At 40.1% G+C, this 18593-nt stretch overlaps 1 protein-coding gene across 1 annotated transcript in view; it reads right to left on the bottom strand.

Annotated features, from left to right (window-relative positions):
- LOC308390388 (shisa family member 6) overlaps positions 1-10918 on the bottom strand; it is an 80819-nt gene extending 69901 nt beyond the window's left edge. The window contains exons 1-3 of the mRNA XM_080872335.1: positions 10874-10918; positions 9591-10496; positions 7854-8014 (exon numbers count right to left, since the gene is read on the bottom strand). Of these exons, the coding sequence (XP_080728461.1) occupies positions 7854-8014; positions 9591-10114 (685 nt within the window). The 5' untranslated portion in view covers positions 10115-10496; positions 10874-10918. The remainder of the gene's footprint in view (positions 1-7853; positions 8015-9590; positions 10497-10873) is intronic.
- Between the last annotated feature and the right edge of the window lie 7675 nt (positions 10919-18593).

Here is an 18593-nt window from a genome sequence, read left to right as displayed (position 1 = left end):
AGTTAACTGTTTGACAAAGATTTTTTTTAAATGATAGGAAGGTTGGAAACTGTTTTTTTATGGCTGGATTGAGTAAGGGCCTTAAAAGCGTGTGGTTCACAGCCTGTTAATAAAGATGGATTAATCATATTTAAAATTAAATCATTCATAAATGGTGAAACTTTTTTTTAACAATCTTGTAAGGATGGAGTATTGATGTTTTAAAGGAAGACATTATTGAAGTTAACTCTGAAAAATTGATTGGAGAGAAAGACTCTAAGTTCCTCTGCTTAATGACACATCTGTGGGATAGCTGTGAATATTTTTTTTCTCTATTGGTTAAAATATGTAAAGAAATTCATAAAGTCCTTGCTAATTTAGGTCAAAAAGGAATAATTGGCTCAAGAGAGCTCTGACTCCGTCAGCGTGGCTACAGTGCAGAAAAGAAACCTGGGGTTGTTTTCCTTGATCGTACCAAATAGTAAACGTTCTAGCTTTATGGAAGACTCTTATTGTGGTACAGTTTTGGATTTTTGATTTTTTTTCTACCCAAATTAAGATCTTTAATGCAATTTTCTCTCCAAATGATGTTATCTACTTTAAGGCACAGATTTATCAGTTACGCAAGGTACCAACCTCTGTCACCAGTATCGATCTCTGATTTGTTGCCTTCTTTTTTGGAGCAGCCAAAGTATCTGGGGTTGTAACCTGAGTATGATTAAAGGCATGGCTGGGCTTATTTATATTTTCTCTAATAAAAAATTAAATGAGGTGTTAAGGCTGGGGGTGGCTGTAGCTCTGGAGGTAGAGGTTCGATCCCTGGCTCCTCCAGTTTGCTTGCCAAGTATCCTTGGGCAAGATACGAACCCCAAGTTGCTCTCCGATGCATCCATCAGAGTATGAATGTTCATTAGGAAGCACTAAAACAGATAACACCTGATTTTTGGCTTCTCTGATAAGGGTGGACAAAGTTCAGAGTGGCTTTCAAATGATTCATAACTCTGTCCAGGTCTTTGGTTGATTAATAAGTAAAATAAGTAAAAGATTGCTGCCACTCCTCTCCTTGGCCTCTGACAGTATGACTTGTGGGTGCTAATTTATTTAAACTAACATATTCACATTGTTGTAACAAGGTTTCCTATGGAAAAGAAAATCATCATTCTGATCAATTATTTATTGATTTATAAATAGTGATTTATAAGAAAGAGAGCTAATATTTAATATTGCACATTCATTTACTTTTAAGTGTACTTAATGGTATTTGATCAATCCTCTGTGAATTTTAAGTCTGCTTCCTAAATTAAACCGTAATACCATTTATATGCTGGTTTTAGAGAATGATCAGAACTATATGTGTCATTTTGATAAAGCCATTTGACTGTAGCTCAGTGTCACATATCTCATTCTTTTTCAGTTTCTCTGTTATATAAGCTGAAACCTCTAAAGGAAACATTTTCAGTGATACCTTGGAAAATACATGCCCCTGCCCTCTCATGAAACTAATTGTGCAGTGCAGTCCTAAGTTCTAACCCACTCTGGGCTGTCTTAAACCACAACAGCTGCGGGATATAGTTGGATTCCTGCCTCTGCACCTGAAACACACTTACTGTATCCACATACACACATATGTCTGGCACTCGGGGTGCCAGAAGTCCAGCTGTATAATAAGGGGCAATAATGAGATCTAGGGCAGGAAACAATTAGGTGGAGTCTCTCAGTTGCTCAGGTTAAACACAGGTGCACTCAAGAGAAAGCTTCTAATAAACATGTTGATGCAGTCAGCACAGAAATGTTGTTTTTAACATGGGGCCTGATGATTATCTGGCCAATGGGGAGCCAGTGAGGTCACAGCGGAGATGTTATTGCTGCACACTTCAAGGATTAATTGGAAAGAAACAGCAAGAAGAGGAAGCAGATGTTTGTTACATGTGTGTAATAGTGGTTGAGGCGGGATGCCTCACTGAATATAATTATAAAAGTGCCTATTTGCAAATAATTAGAGTAATTAATTCACTGTTTTGTTGTTTAGGCAAAATTTGGGGTTTATGTGGAAAGAAGGTGCTACACAGAGAACGCTTTTAAAAATATGTATCTGAAGATCACGTCATAACCGCCAAACAGCCGAAAATGTTGTTGTATCATCACGACCTCTAATTGTCCACAGCAGCTGACCTTTAAGCTCGAGAGTCATCGCATAAAAGGAACTGACAGCTCACATCCCTTCAGTGCTGCATACAGTGCAGATATATAAATACCAGCTCAAGGCTTTTCAGCTGCTACGAGAACCCTAACATGCGGCGATTCAATGAACTCAACACCATAAATTATAATCCAATCTTTAATTCAACTCATTACAAGTTTATTGTTGTAGTTCACCCATTCTACTTTTGAAAACTGGGCCTGACCACTCAAGACGTTGCTCATTAGGAGATGGAGGATTCTTTCATTCTCTTCTGCATTTAACAGGGAGACAAACATAAGATCTCTCAAAGATCTGATCTCTCTTTCAGTAAGAGTACTACCAATCCCTGCAAGTGTTCTAAGTGAAGTGAATGCTTTTAAAACACTGTGATATTAGGGAATTCTAGTTGGCCTGCCTATAAGGAACAAATGCGCTTGACTAGTATTTTTTGGTTTCTGTACCTGAAAACTTTACTTCATCATTCTCTGCATTAGGAAACTGTCAGACAGTAAACCAAGCAACACTTTAAAAACCCTCCGAAAAACAGGCAACTCTTTGCCTGTGGTTTGTGGTGAATAAATCAGCTTCATCTGAAGAGAGCTGTGGGCCAAACTGCATTACTCAGAGAGGCGGTTATTGTTTACTTTAACCGACGGCAAACTCCTGCAAAGGTATCTGCTCCTCCCTTTCAAGGCCGGCTCCTTGTTGTGGCTCCGGGGTGCTCTGTGTTTACACCCCGACCTAAAAGAGGATCTGAGCCACACAACAATGCAGAGTGGATTCGAATAAAAATAGAAGCACTTGCGCTGGTATCATATTATGCTGTCTGTACTGTTTTTGCTGTAGGCCGCTCTTTTTTTTTATTTAAAAAAAATGCAGGGATGTTTTGCAATGCACCAAGGGTACCATGTTGCCACACAAGATCTGTGATGTGAAAAAATAAATCAGCGTGTATTTTTAGAAAAGGGCTGAAATAAAGGATTTTAAAATATGTTGGGGAGGACATCTCTGCAGCTAAGAGAGACCGGACATGTTTAAATGCAAAGATCAAAGAAGATATGGCTGTTATACCCACTTTAGACATAAGTTGACAGGATCCTCTTGGGCCCCTTAGCCTTTTACTTCATGAGGTCTGTCCACCTGATATAAAAGTGTCTCAGAAAGCCTCTGGATGTGAAGTGCCAGCAGCAACAGTTCCACCCGAGAACCCTCTCCTTAAGAGGCCTGCCTTGCCATTCTGTGCCAAATGCCCATTTAGGCGTACATGAATATGCATTTTCTATGTGAGCGAGTGGACTCCCTCTCTGTTCTCTCAATTTATATGCACACATTAACGACACTTGTGCCCGCACTGTCACTGCCTTTCATGTCCAACCCCATCAGGACGGCTGAGGTCCCTGATGTGGAGGGGGTGGGTTTTTCTATTCTATCTAGGATAGACTGAGCAGAGCTGGCGCAAGTTGTATTCTCTTTGCAGTGACTCTCTGCAAGCAGGCAAAACACAGGCGACAGAGCAATATAAAGATAAAGTGATGCCCGAGCTCATGTGAGGAAAAAAACATGCAAGTGTGCACTGAAGGCAGGCTGACATGTGCAGCTTTGCATCTGCCCTCTCTCCCTCTCTGTGCATGGGCCGGCAAGTGACCATTAAGGATAGACCAATTCATTCACTAAGCTGAGGAGACATTAAGTGAATGAATGCAGACTGCAGCTGCAACAAGCACTGTACTGCAAGAAAAATGCCCCCCCCCCCCCCCCCCCCAAAGTGTGTGATAGATGTGAAAGTGACAGAAAGAGGCCAAGTTTACATGACACTCAAGCAGCTGCAAACCCAAATAAAGCTGAGAATATGCACAATCTATTATTTAAAGATGAGGATGCAGAGAGACTGTTGCTGTCTTGTCACACAACTCAGCCATAACAACTTCATGTACTGTGTTAGGTTCTGTGCTGCTTACATCTACAGCTCAGAAAATGAACATTTTAGCTATAATATTCTCTTTGCTCACATTTTCTGAAGGTCGTTATGACTCTCTCATCGATTAATATAAATATGTTGTTATATGATTGGTTTCTAATTAAAACATTTCAAAAAGAGTGGAAAAATAGGCATGGATTAAGATTTAATCGAGGGATAGGTGGGGGTGGCATCTTAGGGGATAGCATCAGGCAGTTTATTTCCTACATTCTGGACTACATTTGTGCACCAGTTTATATACAGGGAGTGCAAAATTATTAGGCAAGTTGTATTTTTGAGGAATAATTTTATTATTGAACAACAACCATGTTCTCAATGAACCCAAAAAACTCATTAATATCAAAGCTGAATGTTTTTGGAAGTAGTTTTTAGTTTTAGCTATTTTAGGGGGATATCTGTGTGTGCAGGTGACTATTACTGTGCATAATTATTAGGCAACTTAACAAAAAACAAATATATACCCATTTCAATGATTTATTTTTACCAGTGAAACCAATATAACATCTCCACATTCACAAATATACATTTCTGACATTCAAAAACAAAACAAAAACAAATCAGTGACCAATATAGCCACCTTTCTTTGCAAGGACACTCAAAAGCCTGCCATCCATGGATTCTGTCAGTGTTTTGATCTGTTCACCATCAACATTGCGTGCAGCAGCAACCACAGCCTCCCAGACACTGTTCAGAGAGGTGTACTGTTTTCCCTCCTTGTAAATCTCACATCAGATGATGGACCACAGGTTCTCAATGGGGTTCAGATCAGGTGAACAAGGATGTCATGTCATTAGTTTTTCTTCTTTTATACCCTTTCTTGCCAGCCACGCTGTGGAGTACTTGGACGCGTGTGATGGAGCATTGTCCTGCATGAAAATCATGTTTTTCTTGAAGGATGCAGACTTCTTCCTGTACCACTGCTTGAAGAAGGTGTCTTCCAGAAACTGGCAGTAGGACTGGGAGTTGAGCTTGACTCCATCCTCAACCCGAAAAGGCCCCACAAGCTCATCTTTGATGATACCAGCCCAAACCAGTACTCCACCTCCACCTTGCTGGCGTCTGAGTCGGACTGGAGCTCTCTGCCCTTTACCAATCCAGCCACGGGCCCATCCATCTGGCCCATCAAGACTCACTCTCATTTCATCAGTCCATAAAACCTTAGAAAAACCAGTCTTGAGATATTTCTTGGCCCAGTCTTGACGTTTCAGCTTGTGTGTCTTGTTCAGTGGTGGTCGTCTTTCAGCCTTTCTTACCTTGGCCATGTCTCTGAGTATTGCACACCTTGTGCTTTTGGGCACTCCAGTGATGTTGCAGCTCTGAAATACGGCCAAACTGGTGGCAAGTGGCATCTTGGCAGCTGCACGCTTGACTTTTCTCAGTTCATGGGCAGTTATTTTGCGCCTTGGTTTTTCCACACGCTTCTTGCGACCCTGTTGACTATTTTGAATGAAACGCTTGATTGTTCGATGATCACGCTTCAGAAGCTTTGCAATTTTGAGACTGCTGCATCCCTCTGCAAGATATCTCACTATTTTTGACTTTTCTGAGCCTGTCAAGTCCTTCTTTTGACCCATTTTGCCAAAGGAAAGGAAGTTGCCTAATAATTATGCACACCTGATATAGGGTGCGGATGTCAATAGACCACACCCCTTCTCATTACAGAGATGCACATCATTAATATGCTTAATTGGTAGTAGGCTTTCGAGCCTATACAGCTTGGAGTAAGACAACATGCATGAAGAGGATGATGTGGACAAAATACTCATTTGCCTAATAATTCTGCACTCCCTGTATTTTCTGCACTAGTTTCCACTTTAATATATACTGCAATATAATGTACTGAGACTCTTTGGCACTGTAGTGCTTTCAATTAAATTTTCATGACGTTTTTTACATTCAACACTATAACTTCCACATCTACACTTACATGTTCTCCTACTGTACAATGAGCTGACAATATTGGCTGCCATCAGGCTGCTTTTGTGCCTTTTCTCAGGTGAAGTAACCTGCGTAATCGTCCATGTATGTATGAGAATTCATTTATTTGCCCTGGATTTGGGGGCTCAGATGTGTTTTAGTATGATACACATATTTATGGAACTGACTGAAAGTGAGAACAGCCAACATTATCTCAAGGTCAGTTAGCAAACTAGCAACCATATTTCCAAAGGTAAAAAACAGTGGCTCACAATATCCTTTCACTTCTGATTTCTCCAACCTGCTCATTTTCTCACAGCATCCGAGCTGTGAAGCTGCTGGCAGAGATCAAAACACTTTGTCTCAAAACTTTGTCCACTAATCTGAGGTTCAATCTCCAGCTCTCACAGTCCACAAGTCAAAGTAGCCTCGGAAAAGGTACTACACAGCAAATTGTCCGATGCCTGCATTGGAGTATTTGAATGACAGATAGCCCTCAAAGTCCGAAAATGCTTTGAGTGCTCATTCAGAGTATCAAAGTGATATATATACCCTGTCCAACTATAGTTTGGATATAATAAGAATTTCTATACAGCAAGATGATTTCTAAACAGAGATAACTGCTTGTTTGTCATTTATCACAGTGTGAAAGCATCCAAGCAAACACTTTGACTCTGAGTAACTGTTAGCTGATTGTCTTTTATTGAGGCCTTGGATGACAACATGACAGTTCAGCCTTCCCACGTGTTGCTCAAATGTCATTCTTAGACTTTTTTTTAGCTAAGGGAAGTTTGCGTATGAGAATTATTTTATATTGTTCTGTTATTTTAAAAATGAAACTAAATTTTCTTGCTGAACTCATGAAAAGTTAAGCTGTCATATACTGACGTATGTAAAGACAGTTTCTTCTGGCTTTTAATTTTAGTTTAGTTTATATAACTTGCAGGAAATCCCCCAGCCGGACTTAAAAATTAAAAAACACAATTTGTAGTTACTTACCAGTGTCAACCACCTGAGCTTTAAATTAGGGGTATATGTATAGCAAGGGGAAGTTTCTTCTCTGACAGTAAATACATAGATAAATTAATAGATCATGCCACAGAAAACGTTACACAGCAGTAAAGTCTGCCGTGCTTTCAGAGCTACATCACCTTTAATTTTCTACTCCGTATCTCTGCATTTGCTCATCCTGCATAGAGGCTTAACATCTTTCTGTTTTTCTTTCCATCTCAGCAACTCCATTGTAATATCTCATTATTTTCCATCTGTGTCCCTCTCCCCAAGTGGCTTTGTATCTCTCCATCTGATAACACCTGCTTTGTCTGTGAACCTGCCAGTGCTGCCTGGATTCTGTGTCCGTTTTTCAGGCCATATTAATGACTCACACTCCTGTCTGTTCTTGCAATTGCAAGGTTAAATGACTCCGTGTGTGTGCTGACTGAGTGAGAGGTCATCACTTCCAGCCTATCAGAATCTGCTGGGCAGGTCTACCTTTGCTAGTCTGTGATTATCTGTCCTTTAGTCTCGCTGTTGCTCTCTCTTCTCTTTTGCTCAAATCAGATGATTACAGGATGTTACCACGGAAGATTAAAATGCTGAAAGGGTCAGTACAGTGGCTGCGATTTGAATGGTATTGCAGAATTTTACACACAAATAATGATGATATGCTGCAAATGCATTGCACAAAAATGCTCTCAAAGACACAGGCACAGGGTTCAGCTGCTGAAATGTCCCTTCAGCCATAAACATAAGCTTTAGAGCTTCGAGTATAGAGAGGAGAGCAAGAAGAGCTCTTACCATGGTTGGATTTGGAGGTGTGAACAGGGGTGTAGTGGTTCTTGGATGAGGTTCTGACTGGTGTGTTGTCTTTGGGTGAGCCATTCATGGCTGCAAAATTCTCACAGTCGTATTGTGATATAGGGATGGGCCCCTGCTGCCTCAGGATGTCTGCAAGGGCCCTAAAAACAGACAAGCACACAGCAAACAAGTGTGAACATTACACCAAAAAGGAGGCTTTTCCTCTTTGTACAGGTTGTCTCTGTGCATGCATCTGAACACAGTTAAAAACCAGACGTGGATTGTTGAAACAGTGTTGCGCTATTATGGGTAATTCAGGGCTGCTCCATTTCTTGTTCTTCTGTCTCTCTCTCTCTTTTCTTTTTTTTCTTTTTTTAACACGTCTGGGAACATGACGAATGTTCATTTGCAAGAGAAACAGCGTTGGATGTGTGAGTATCTCAGCTAATTGGGTTGAATTTGAATGTTTTTCAGACCGCACCAGGTGCATGTGGAAGGATGAAGCCCTCGAGGGGGGTGAAAGAGGGAGAGAAGCAATCATGATGAAAGAAAGTAAAAAAAATGTTTGTTTGCTTTTTTTCTGACATCATACTTAGAAAAAATGGGGGGAAATCTAATTACTTTGAAGGCGCCGCAGCATCTCAAAGCTTTTGTACGACAAATATATTGGTGGTTTAACCTTTGCCTTTAAATTAATATCTTAGCTTCACTTTACCTCCCCCCTCTCCCCACCTCAGCGATTCATCCCTTTCCCACCCTGCCCTCCTTTGTGACCCTTATGGAATGTGGTGGTGCCAGTGGTGCATGCGTGTCACACAGCCTTGATACAGCCAAAACATTAATGCAAACATCATCTATTATTCACAGACTTAAGATTGCTCAAGACTGTGAATAATGCATTCAGTAATAATAAAAAAACAATTCAATGTTGAAGATCTTATGTGTCAGCATTTGTTCGCGTTGGTCTGCCCGTGTTTGATGGGGCCAGTATGAGGAGATGGGATGCAGTTGCGCCATCTCTGCTAAGCATCCTCATCCACCTCCTCACCTGAACACATCAGACAGCCATGTGCTGATGTGTAGAGGCTGAAGAGAGGGCTGTCAAGTATGATTCTTGACAGCTGGCTGGTTGCCTCCTGAGCCCAGTATGCAGACTAGTGTTAGACTCCAGCACTAGTTACAATTACTTTTTCTTTTTTTAATTCTGCAATATGAACTAAAAAACATAAAATATAAACGTTGGCCATTAGTCCTTCTCACTCCCACTCATAGCAGATGCACGCACTTGTTTCAGGAGCACCAGCCTACCACAATCAGTATCAGTATGATAACACTCTTTCAACTTCTCTCTATAATTATTTTAGGCTTTGGTTTTTCTGGGATTTAACATCTGCTGCAGATCGAACACAATTTGATCTGAGAAGTGCTGCCTTTTAGATAACAGTCTGTTCATTCATTCCAGCGCTTTACCAGCCTCATTTTCACTTCGTTAGCGCTGATGGAGAGGAAGAAAACAAGTTGCTTGCTTGAAAAATATCGCATTTGACAGCACTTTGGGCCTGTTTCTTTGACCTTTAGCCCCTGCCTGTAAATGGACTCTACATCTCTGTGCATATTATGGTCTGTCCAGTTATACATATGCATGAAGTGCAAAAGGCAGACTTTTAATATGCAGCTTTGTTTCTTGATTAAAGGGAGCATGTTAAGCAGAATTATTACAGTCTTCCTCCCACTCACCTGTGTATATTCATTTCTTGAGGCGGCTCTGTGGCTTTGTCATATGCAACTTTGGCCGACACTCCCAACACTATGATGAAGGCTATGATCCCACAGGTGATGTAGACCGCCGTGTTGGTCTGATCCATGGAGAGATAGGGATCATTGGTCGGGATGGGGGACGGAGTGGCCGTCTCCAACCAGCCCGGCGTTACGTAGTTCGTGCACGCAGTCTGATCAAGTCGGTCTTTCTTATACTCGCAGCAAAAGCGCAGGAAGCACGTCCCGCAGCAGTACCGGTGATCTGTGTTGTTGCACTCGAACGCACTGTCAAACTGCCCGCTTACATCGAAGTAGCCCTTGCAGGACTCGTGTTTCCTGACGGGCGACGGTTTTGGAGTCTTCTGCGGGACGACCGTGGGGATAGCGGTGGCTTTCGGAGCCTTCCTGGTCGCCTGCTTGGGTTTTTTACCGCCCGTTGCGGCGCTCAAGACGCACAGGGGGTCCAGGTAGATCAGCAGCAATAAAAGGTACCTTATCCCCATGATAATGTGAAGAAGTCTTCCAGTGTTATGTGCTTGCACAGACACTTCAACTCTGGTTAAACGCTCAAAGGTTCAGTCTCGTGCAAGTCTTCCCCTATTCGGTCAGTGTCCTGTGCAGCCGTCATGCTGAATGCAACTCTGTGCGGACTGTTGTCAAGGGCATTCTCTGCAGTTATTATGCAATGGACACACTAAAGCCCATTGCGAGCCTTCGCCGAGTGTAGACAGGAGAGCACAACCATATCTTGACCGGGCTCAGGAACTGACAGCCGCCCGGGCTCTGCGCGTTCTCCCCGCCTCTGCTGAGCTGTTGCGGCGCGTCGCTATCCGAGGTGCTGATATCTGGAGCCCACAGTCAGCTCCGTTAAGAGTCAAAGTTAGGCTGGGGGAACAAATAAAACAAATGAGCTCATTAGGTATTATCCTCACGTCAGAAGCGCGTCATTAATTCATTTTTCTACCCGTATAAATATCCCGACACATTTGAGCCATGAATTTGAGTTCGTTCGTGCAGTTTGCGCGACACCTCGAACTTGATAACATTCCACCCACACATCACAGGATCGTCCAAATGAATCTGGTGTGTTATCTTTATGTTAAGCATCACACCCGAGCATTGCAGTACTAAACTAAACGTGGCGCCAAGAGCATTCCAGTCATTAATTTCAAAGAGGATTCAAAGTAAGTTGACGACTTTTATTTTTCTCGATATATTCACGGTATTTTAATTCGGAGTGGGAGTATGAAAAGCCAGCCTACCTCTGTTAGGATACCCACTGGGGAGTTGCTCTGTGTCTGGGTCTCTGAAAGTCTCTCTCCCTATCTCTCTACTTCTCCTCTCCTCTCCTCCTTCTTGGTTTTCTCCCTCCCTCTTGTCTTACATCACTTCGGTGCTGGCGTCAGAACTCAGCCATGTATCGGTAAATTGCACCCCCGTCTTCTTCTTTTTTCTCCTTCTCCTCCTCCAAGCAAGCCTGGTTATTGGCATTAACACTTCTAAATTAAATGGCTGCACAGACCTCTTGTTCGCTGGCGGTATCCGGCAGCATCCTTCACTCTCCGCATGGGTTGCATGCTTATTCGTGCTTGCAGTCTTCTGCGCAATTTCCTGACCTTTCTGTGCGGCTGGCTGTTATCATTTTGTGGCTTAATGTCTGTAAACACGCATTGTTTTCAGGAGGAATCAACACTAAGCTGTGCTCCCGATCACAGTTAACACACTCATTATTCCAGATTAAGTCATTCACGTTGGCACTGTAGCCAAGCCATGGTACCTGGGGGATTGTGGAAAACTGATAGGGCTAAATTACCAGTCAAGTGTGTGTTCAGCACTGTTGCACTGAAATGCACACTTCCACAAACAGATCTCCCTTTTTCTTTTTTAAACGGCGGTCAGGAATGCAAACCGCCCATGCTTTTATTTCCAAATAAACCCCTTCACTAATTAACACACATTCAGCTATAGAAATCGGCAGGTACAGAGCCGGGTTATAATGAAGAGCTGCATACATCGCTCCTAGCGCTTGAAAGCAGAGTTATACTACACATCATATTCGCACCCAACACTTTCTCGCCTTCTGATGACAAACTGCCAGGGGTGTCTTGACAGCAACAGCTTCAGAAAGGTGTGGAAGCTGCGGGGTGAGAGTGGGACCTTAAATCGCAGTTATCCTCCATAGCTGGAAGCGCACAGCAACGTGAGGAGAATTCAGCGTGTTGTTAATGACGAGTATTTCTGGTATAGGCAGCGGGCTGTAATGATGTGAGACAAAGGAGCACTAGTAAAGATCAGACAAGAGAGAATGTTGTGAGAACTTGAAGAGAGAGAAAGAAGAAGAATCGACTAGAAGTGTTTTATTATTTGCAAACCTCATTTGATTACACGTTTATTAAAGTTATAGCTAAGTGCGATTATGTTTGTGGCTTTTATTGCATTTTCAGAAATCCACTCTCCCACACAACATAATTCACAGTGGAAAGACTGAGCAAAGACTTTGGTGGAAAGACTTTGTATGAAGCTACTAACCTTATAGACCTAAATAAGTACACTTTTCTCCCCCCCCCCCCTTACTTTAACTCCCCGAGTTCTGAAATCCCAATCAGTGAAGACCTACTCTAAGTGTTTCAGAGACAAGCAAAAAGAGAATGTTTTAGTATTTTGTCTTCCAGTTGCCAGTGCATGGAATAACAATTTAAGAAAAAGAGTTGTGTTGAGTTGATGAAATCGAAGCGTTTTGGTGAACTACTTTGGAGATTAAAGAAGCCCACTTAAGAATCTTATTTCAGAGTAATTATTTTTGTTTGTACATCTAATACACTCTGTAGGTGGAATTCAGCAAATATGATGGGGAAGTCTCAGAGTTATTAGAAGAGTGAGACATAGCACTCAAAGAATTCAGAGTAGAAATCTATGGGAAATTTCTAGCAAAGGTAGTAATGACCGTATAAATTCCATGGGGCAAAAGGCCATTTAAAACCTAATTTTAGAGCAGTTCACAAACCTTTTAAGCTGCTTTTATCGGATTTGATAGAACTTGATTCTATACATGCAGCTTCCTGGTAAGTACTGAAATTAAAGATAATTTAAGTAATGGTGGAAAATAAGTGCCTGGAAGTGTTTCAAGAAGTAGAAAATGGGAAGTAGAAAATTATGCATAATTATACTGTATCATGTTGAGTCGTTTGGGGTTCTATTTCTCTCAAGCTCTGTTATTTATGGCTGTGTAAAGTAATGAAACTACAGTTAAACACTGCTTTTGTGTGATTAAGAAGAAATTGACTGAAAATTAAGTGATATTGGCTGAATAACTATAGTATTTAAAATGCTTAAATTCTAAAACCACAGGAATTTTCAAGAATGCCATACTTTTAAAGCAGTTTGTATTAGGATTTTCATGTTGAGGATAAATGCAGAGTGGTAATAGATACTCAACAGAGACCGCTGACGTATGTAGGCTTGGAAACTATTTAGGGTCAGCTGTGTAAATGCCCAGTACTAAAATAAATGCATGAGTTAGCTAACTCATGTTTTCTACTGAATATAAATATTTATTTTAATATTTTCTAGTTTATTCAAGTTTTACAATATCCTATTTTAATTTCTTCAGAACTTTAAATATGGATTTTTTTTATTCAAAAAATGTGTTCTAAATATAAAAGACACAATAGTAGTTAAATACATTTGCAAATAGCTGTTTCCCATATGTGTATAAGGTCAAAGAAAAAAAACACTTAAACAGCATGGTGATAATTTGTCCAATGTTATGTCACAACTGGTTTTACTGCTCTAAAGTGACCAAAAAACCCTGTCTTAAATAAAGGCAAACCACTTTTATGCTCCCATGAAAGATTCAAGAACCTGAAATTCCACTCATGCAGCCATTATTTACAGTCCAACAAGCCTGAACTTCCAAATCATTACAAAACTGGGCATGATTTTTGAATGTGCTGGAAATGAAAAGTTACTCAAAAGGCCTTTGAAGTCACGTTGCTGCATTTTATATCTAAATTTTATAGGCCAGGGACAATTGACTACGGTGGAACTCACCATGCTTAAATCAGGGTCAAAATTAAATCAATTATGTATTTATATGTGAAACACTTTGCTTATGAACCATAAAGAATTATCTAAACAAATTACTTAGTATGTCATAAAAGAAAAAAAAGTGGGCTTTATGTATAATTGGGAAATTTTCTGGAGAAAACCTGGACTTGCATCCATGTTGTTGCAGCAATCTACCTCTTCAGCTTCAGCTTTAATTCATTTGAAAGCCTGATGCTTAGTCTTGTCCAGCTGGAAAACTCAAAAACCAGGTTTATTTGTTAACTATCATCCACCCTGGCCTTACTCAGAGTTTCTGTCTGATTTCTCAAACTTTTTATCTGATTTAGTGCTCAGCGCAGATCAAATAATTGTTGTGAGTGATTTTAACATCCATGTAGATGCTAAAAATAACAAGATCAACACATCATTAAGTCTATTATTAAACTCACCCGGCCTCTCTCAAAATGTAAAACAAAAATGTTGTTCTGATGTACAGGATAGATGCCTGAAAGTGCATAAGAATGAACTAAACATAATATCTCCCTGTTGATTTAGATCATGCAAGTGTGGAGCCAGTCAGTGATAACAATAACTTCATCCTCCAGGAACTGTCTGGTTCTATGGAAAATGCCAGTTGGGCTCCACGGTGCCAGACGGTGAGCACTGGGCCCATCGGGTCCTCAAATATCAGTAGCAAAATGGACCTGTAAAAGCATTCTTGTTTTGGTGTTTGTCTCATTGTTGCCCCTGTGGCATCCCTGTTTTTTATTTAACTGACACCAAAGCAGCTGAAACCGATTAACAACCCCTCTGCTACTTAACTGACCAGATCAGTATCACAGAAGTTTCACTTACTTGATGCCATACTCTGATTAAAAAGTGTCCCCCAATTATTTTTTCGAGCAATGCATATCTGACAAATTTAACGCTTACAACTTTTACCACATCATAAGCTTTAATCATGTAAAATTAGCTGAAAGTGAAATGAATAAAAGTATTATTATTCAATGTGTTTTAACTTCTTTCTTTCACATTGTGTATTAATTGTTCGAGAAATTTTCTGTGGATAAATCAATAATTTATACATTTATTGTAAAACATTTTAGGCCTTGAACAGTGTTTCTATGTTTACATGTAAATTTCAAAAAGACATGGGTCTACACACAACACAAATAGCTTTTTCCCACTAGTACTCAGCTTAACTTGACACTACTCAACTGGACTCTACTCGGTTTCTGTTGTTTTCCATTACAATTGAGTACGTCCTAATGTGTCGTCATAGCAACATGCCCGAAAGTCTCATGACGTCATGTGTATGCAGCACAAACGCAACACAACACAGGACGCCGCTGAGGCCATAATATACATGCTGCTTGGTGTATCACGGGGTTGTTTGTTGCGTTGCCATTTCTCTCATTGTCAGGTTTCAAAAATGGCTAAATTAATTTTCATGAATGAGTCGCTCTCATGACTCACCAACTGACTCCACTGACTTGCCAATCAGTGGATCACCTGTGATTGCTTAGGCCCCCTGAAGTACCTGGTACCAGGTATTACCACCTAATGGAAAACCTTAAAAATCGAGTCGGGATGAGCTGAGCCGAGCCGAGTAGGTACTAGTGGGCTCTCACAGTCCTGTGAGAAACAGTATGAATAAGGAAAAATATTCATTGCATTTTTGGCAACTTTTTGTTAACAACAATGTTAATTTTAGACAAAAAAAGAGTTTCTTCCATAACATTTTGAAATTATGGCAAGTATTGATCATGTTGATAAAGGTCTCAGAAACTCATGTATCAAATATGATACAAAGGACATTATAGGATTAATCCCAGATACAGATACTGCAGCTGAAAAGAGAAAAAACCTGGCGCACCAGTTGTGGATGAATCAAAAGTAAAAAGTAGTCAACAACAAATATATCATTTACCTTCATAAAAGTAATGTTTAAAAGAAAAAAGGAAGAAAAGAGAACGGGAGACAGTAGCTGTTTCAGGGAGTCGCTGAACCTTTATTAACATAACATATATTTTCCAACCATTTTTTTAAAACCCTTTTAATCCTCATCACTTTAAATAAATCCAGTTCTAATCCTAATTATCAGACTATGTAATTTAAAAAATGCTTTTCTCTGTAGTGTCCAAATTTAGGATTAGGATCACTGATGATTACTGAGAGTTTTACTTGAGTCTTTCTTAGGGTTACGTCACAGTAAGAATGTTTTCTTTAAAAATAGGGGTAGGGTTTCAGGGCTAGGGTTATTCATCAATACCCGAGACCTCAGAGGGTTAAGAGAGTCTACAATTCTTGATTCTGAACTATGATATCACAAGGAAACTGACTATAAAGTTGCATTAATCCATATCTTTCAGCACTCCCCACCAGAAATGCACAGGAACTGCAAGATCAGATATCATCGCTGCAGATGGAAGTCATCTGACCACCACCTTGCTGTTCTATGACATTTTTTATGAAGCACACAAACCCGCTTACGACTTCTGCATAAGCTGAGAGCAGAAGACTTTTCCTGACTGTGTCACTTCCAGTGCTGTCATCTTTCCGTTTCCTCCCCTCCCTGCTTGTCCTCCAGAGGAAATACTGTAGGAAGGTGGAATGCCAGTTCTCATTAGAAAAGGGATTTCAAAAACTCCCTGACAGAAACAGCATGGGGGGAAAAATGCTTTGCATAAGCATATTTTTTCCACTATCACCAGTGGTGTGACTGGCAGCAGGTTAGGGTACCAAAAGATCCTAATTTAAAGTCTAAGCCTCTCCTATAAAACTTACAGTACTGTATCTCCTGAATAGATTAGCACATCAGGCTGACGTTGATAGACTGAGTCAGGAGGTAGATTTGCCCCTCAGGAGAGAAATAGAAAGACTTTTTGAATAGAAGTTTTCTTTTTTTTAATTTAGGACATATCAAATATTTCACTCAGTATAGGTTTAGCACACTGAGTGACATGCAGTGAAGAGAGAGAGACTGTGATGATATTTGTGTCTGAATCTCAAACCAACAATGCTGCTGATTGGGAGGCTGAGAAGCAGTTGCTTGGTAACCACGTTTTACGATGCCATCCATACTTGTGATGAAAAATTTAAAACTACTCAATACTGAACTATTCTCTGGGACTTTGACATAAGATATAGATGGTGCTTTGAAACATATGGATTAGGACACCAAGCTGAGCATCAAAGAAAAATACACAGTGGTGCAAAACATACAAATACACAGTAGGAGTTCAGAGTGTACTCTGTTTCCATGAGTCGCAATTCATATTGCTGTATCCCCAAACGCACAAATGCATATTCGGAGGGTAGTGTTTTAACCTAAACCTTGTACTTTCTGTGTGCTGTGGTTTGTGACCAAGTGGGATGATGTTCCATTAATGTTTCAGATCCATTTCTGTTCCTGCAATAAACATGATTGAAGATGCATCTTGCATAAGGCTGCATTTGGCATCATTACTACATCCCATTACTGGTGGTGTCATAACTGTATTAATGTTTGATTTGGTTTTGGTGGCATATGTTTTTTACAGGTTTGTTGTCATGGTCGTTGTAATTATTCTTTTGGATTTCCTGCATGTTGAAGGTTTTCCTTTTTTCATTTGCCTCCTGTCTTTCCCCAGTTTGCATCTCATATTTTTCTCTGTGTTTATTCTTGGTCTCTTTCCCAGTTTACCACAGTCTTTATTTTGAAGGTTTATGCCTCATCTGCGTTTTATTGCTTTTTATTCACTAACACTTGTTAGTGAATAATTGAGTTTACCTATTCCTTACTAACCTTCTCTACCTTGTGTATATCTAACTTTTGTCTACTCCAGGAGCCCTTGTCAGGTCCTTGTCATCTTTTTTTGCAGTTTTCGTATTTTTCCAGTTGTTTCTATGCCATGTGCTCTTAGATTTTGAATGTCTCAGACTTCAGATCATAATGTGAACACCAAGGAGAGACATTACTACTGGTAATTCCTATGTTATATGTTTTAACTGGCTTCCTAATATTAACCATGGGTTTTAGGGATGTGCACAACTAAAAGGGTCAGCTGAATGACATCTAAAATCATGTCTGTTTTGTTGTTAAATTGAAATACAGTTCCATTCATAACCATCTCATCAAACCAGTTTGTGATAACATTCCAATACATAAGTGTAATATGCTAGGAAGGATGATTGTTGGTGCTAGGACTAGTGTCAGCAACACTCAGAAAACAAATATTAGAATCATGAGGAGTTACATATTCCAAAGAACCTAAAATAGGATTTTTCTAAATGATGAATGTGAATAACTTCTTAAAATCACTCTTAAATATATATATACAACATATGTGTGGACAATGTTTAAATTTTGAAAAAGGAGACTAAAGTGGGCTTCAGGGTGGGCCTGCCTTGTGATTTACAAGTTGCTACCAAATTAGTGCAGTGTTGGCCAGTTTCTAAGTATAGTCCACCTCACAAAAATGCTCAGCTTCAGACTTCACTACACTTTACTAATGTCACAATGGCTTCATCCATGTTTTATACACAGTCTGGGTTCTTGTCCTTAAGGTAATAACACCATCATATGTTTTAGATACATATGACCACTACTGGCGGCCTAACTTTAAAACATGTGTAGCTCAGAACAGTTTGCATAAAGCACCAATGGGGTCATTTTCTTGGAGAGTACAGTCTTACATCCCAAGCATGAATATATGCTGGTCCCATCAAGTTTATTTTAACCTCCTAGGACCTGGTGTCCACATATGTGGACATCACATTTTGGGTTATTTAGACCAAAATACTCAATTTTGCTCTACAAGGGCCTGATATCCACTTACGAGGACATTATACTGCTACTGTTCTATCGAAGTTTTAAACAAATATCCTCATATGTGGCTCTCATTTTTCTTTGTAACAACAATCAGGTAAAAAAAATCTGGTTATTCTTTGTTT

The sequence above is a fragment of the Rhamphochromis sp. 'chilingali' genome (assembly GCF_963969265.1).
Source record: "Rhamphochromis sp. 'chilingali' genome assembly, chromosome: 22".
NCBI lineage: Eukaryota > Metazoa > Chordata > Actinopteri > Cichliformes > Cichlidae > Rhamphochromis > Rhamphochromis sp. 'chilingali'.
Note: the sequence above shows the minus strand (reverse complement) of the source record. Positions and strands in the feature narration are given on the sequence as shown.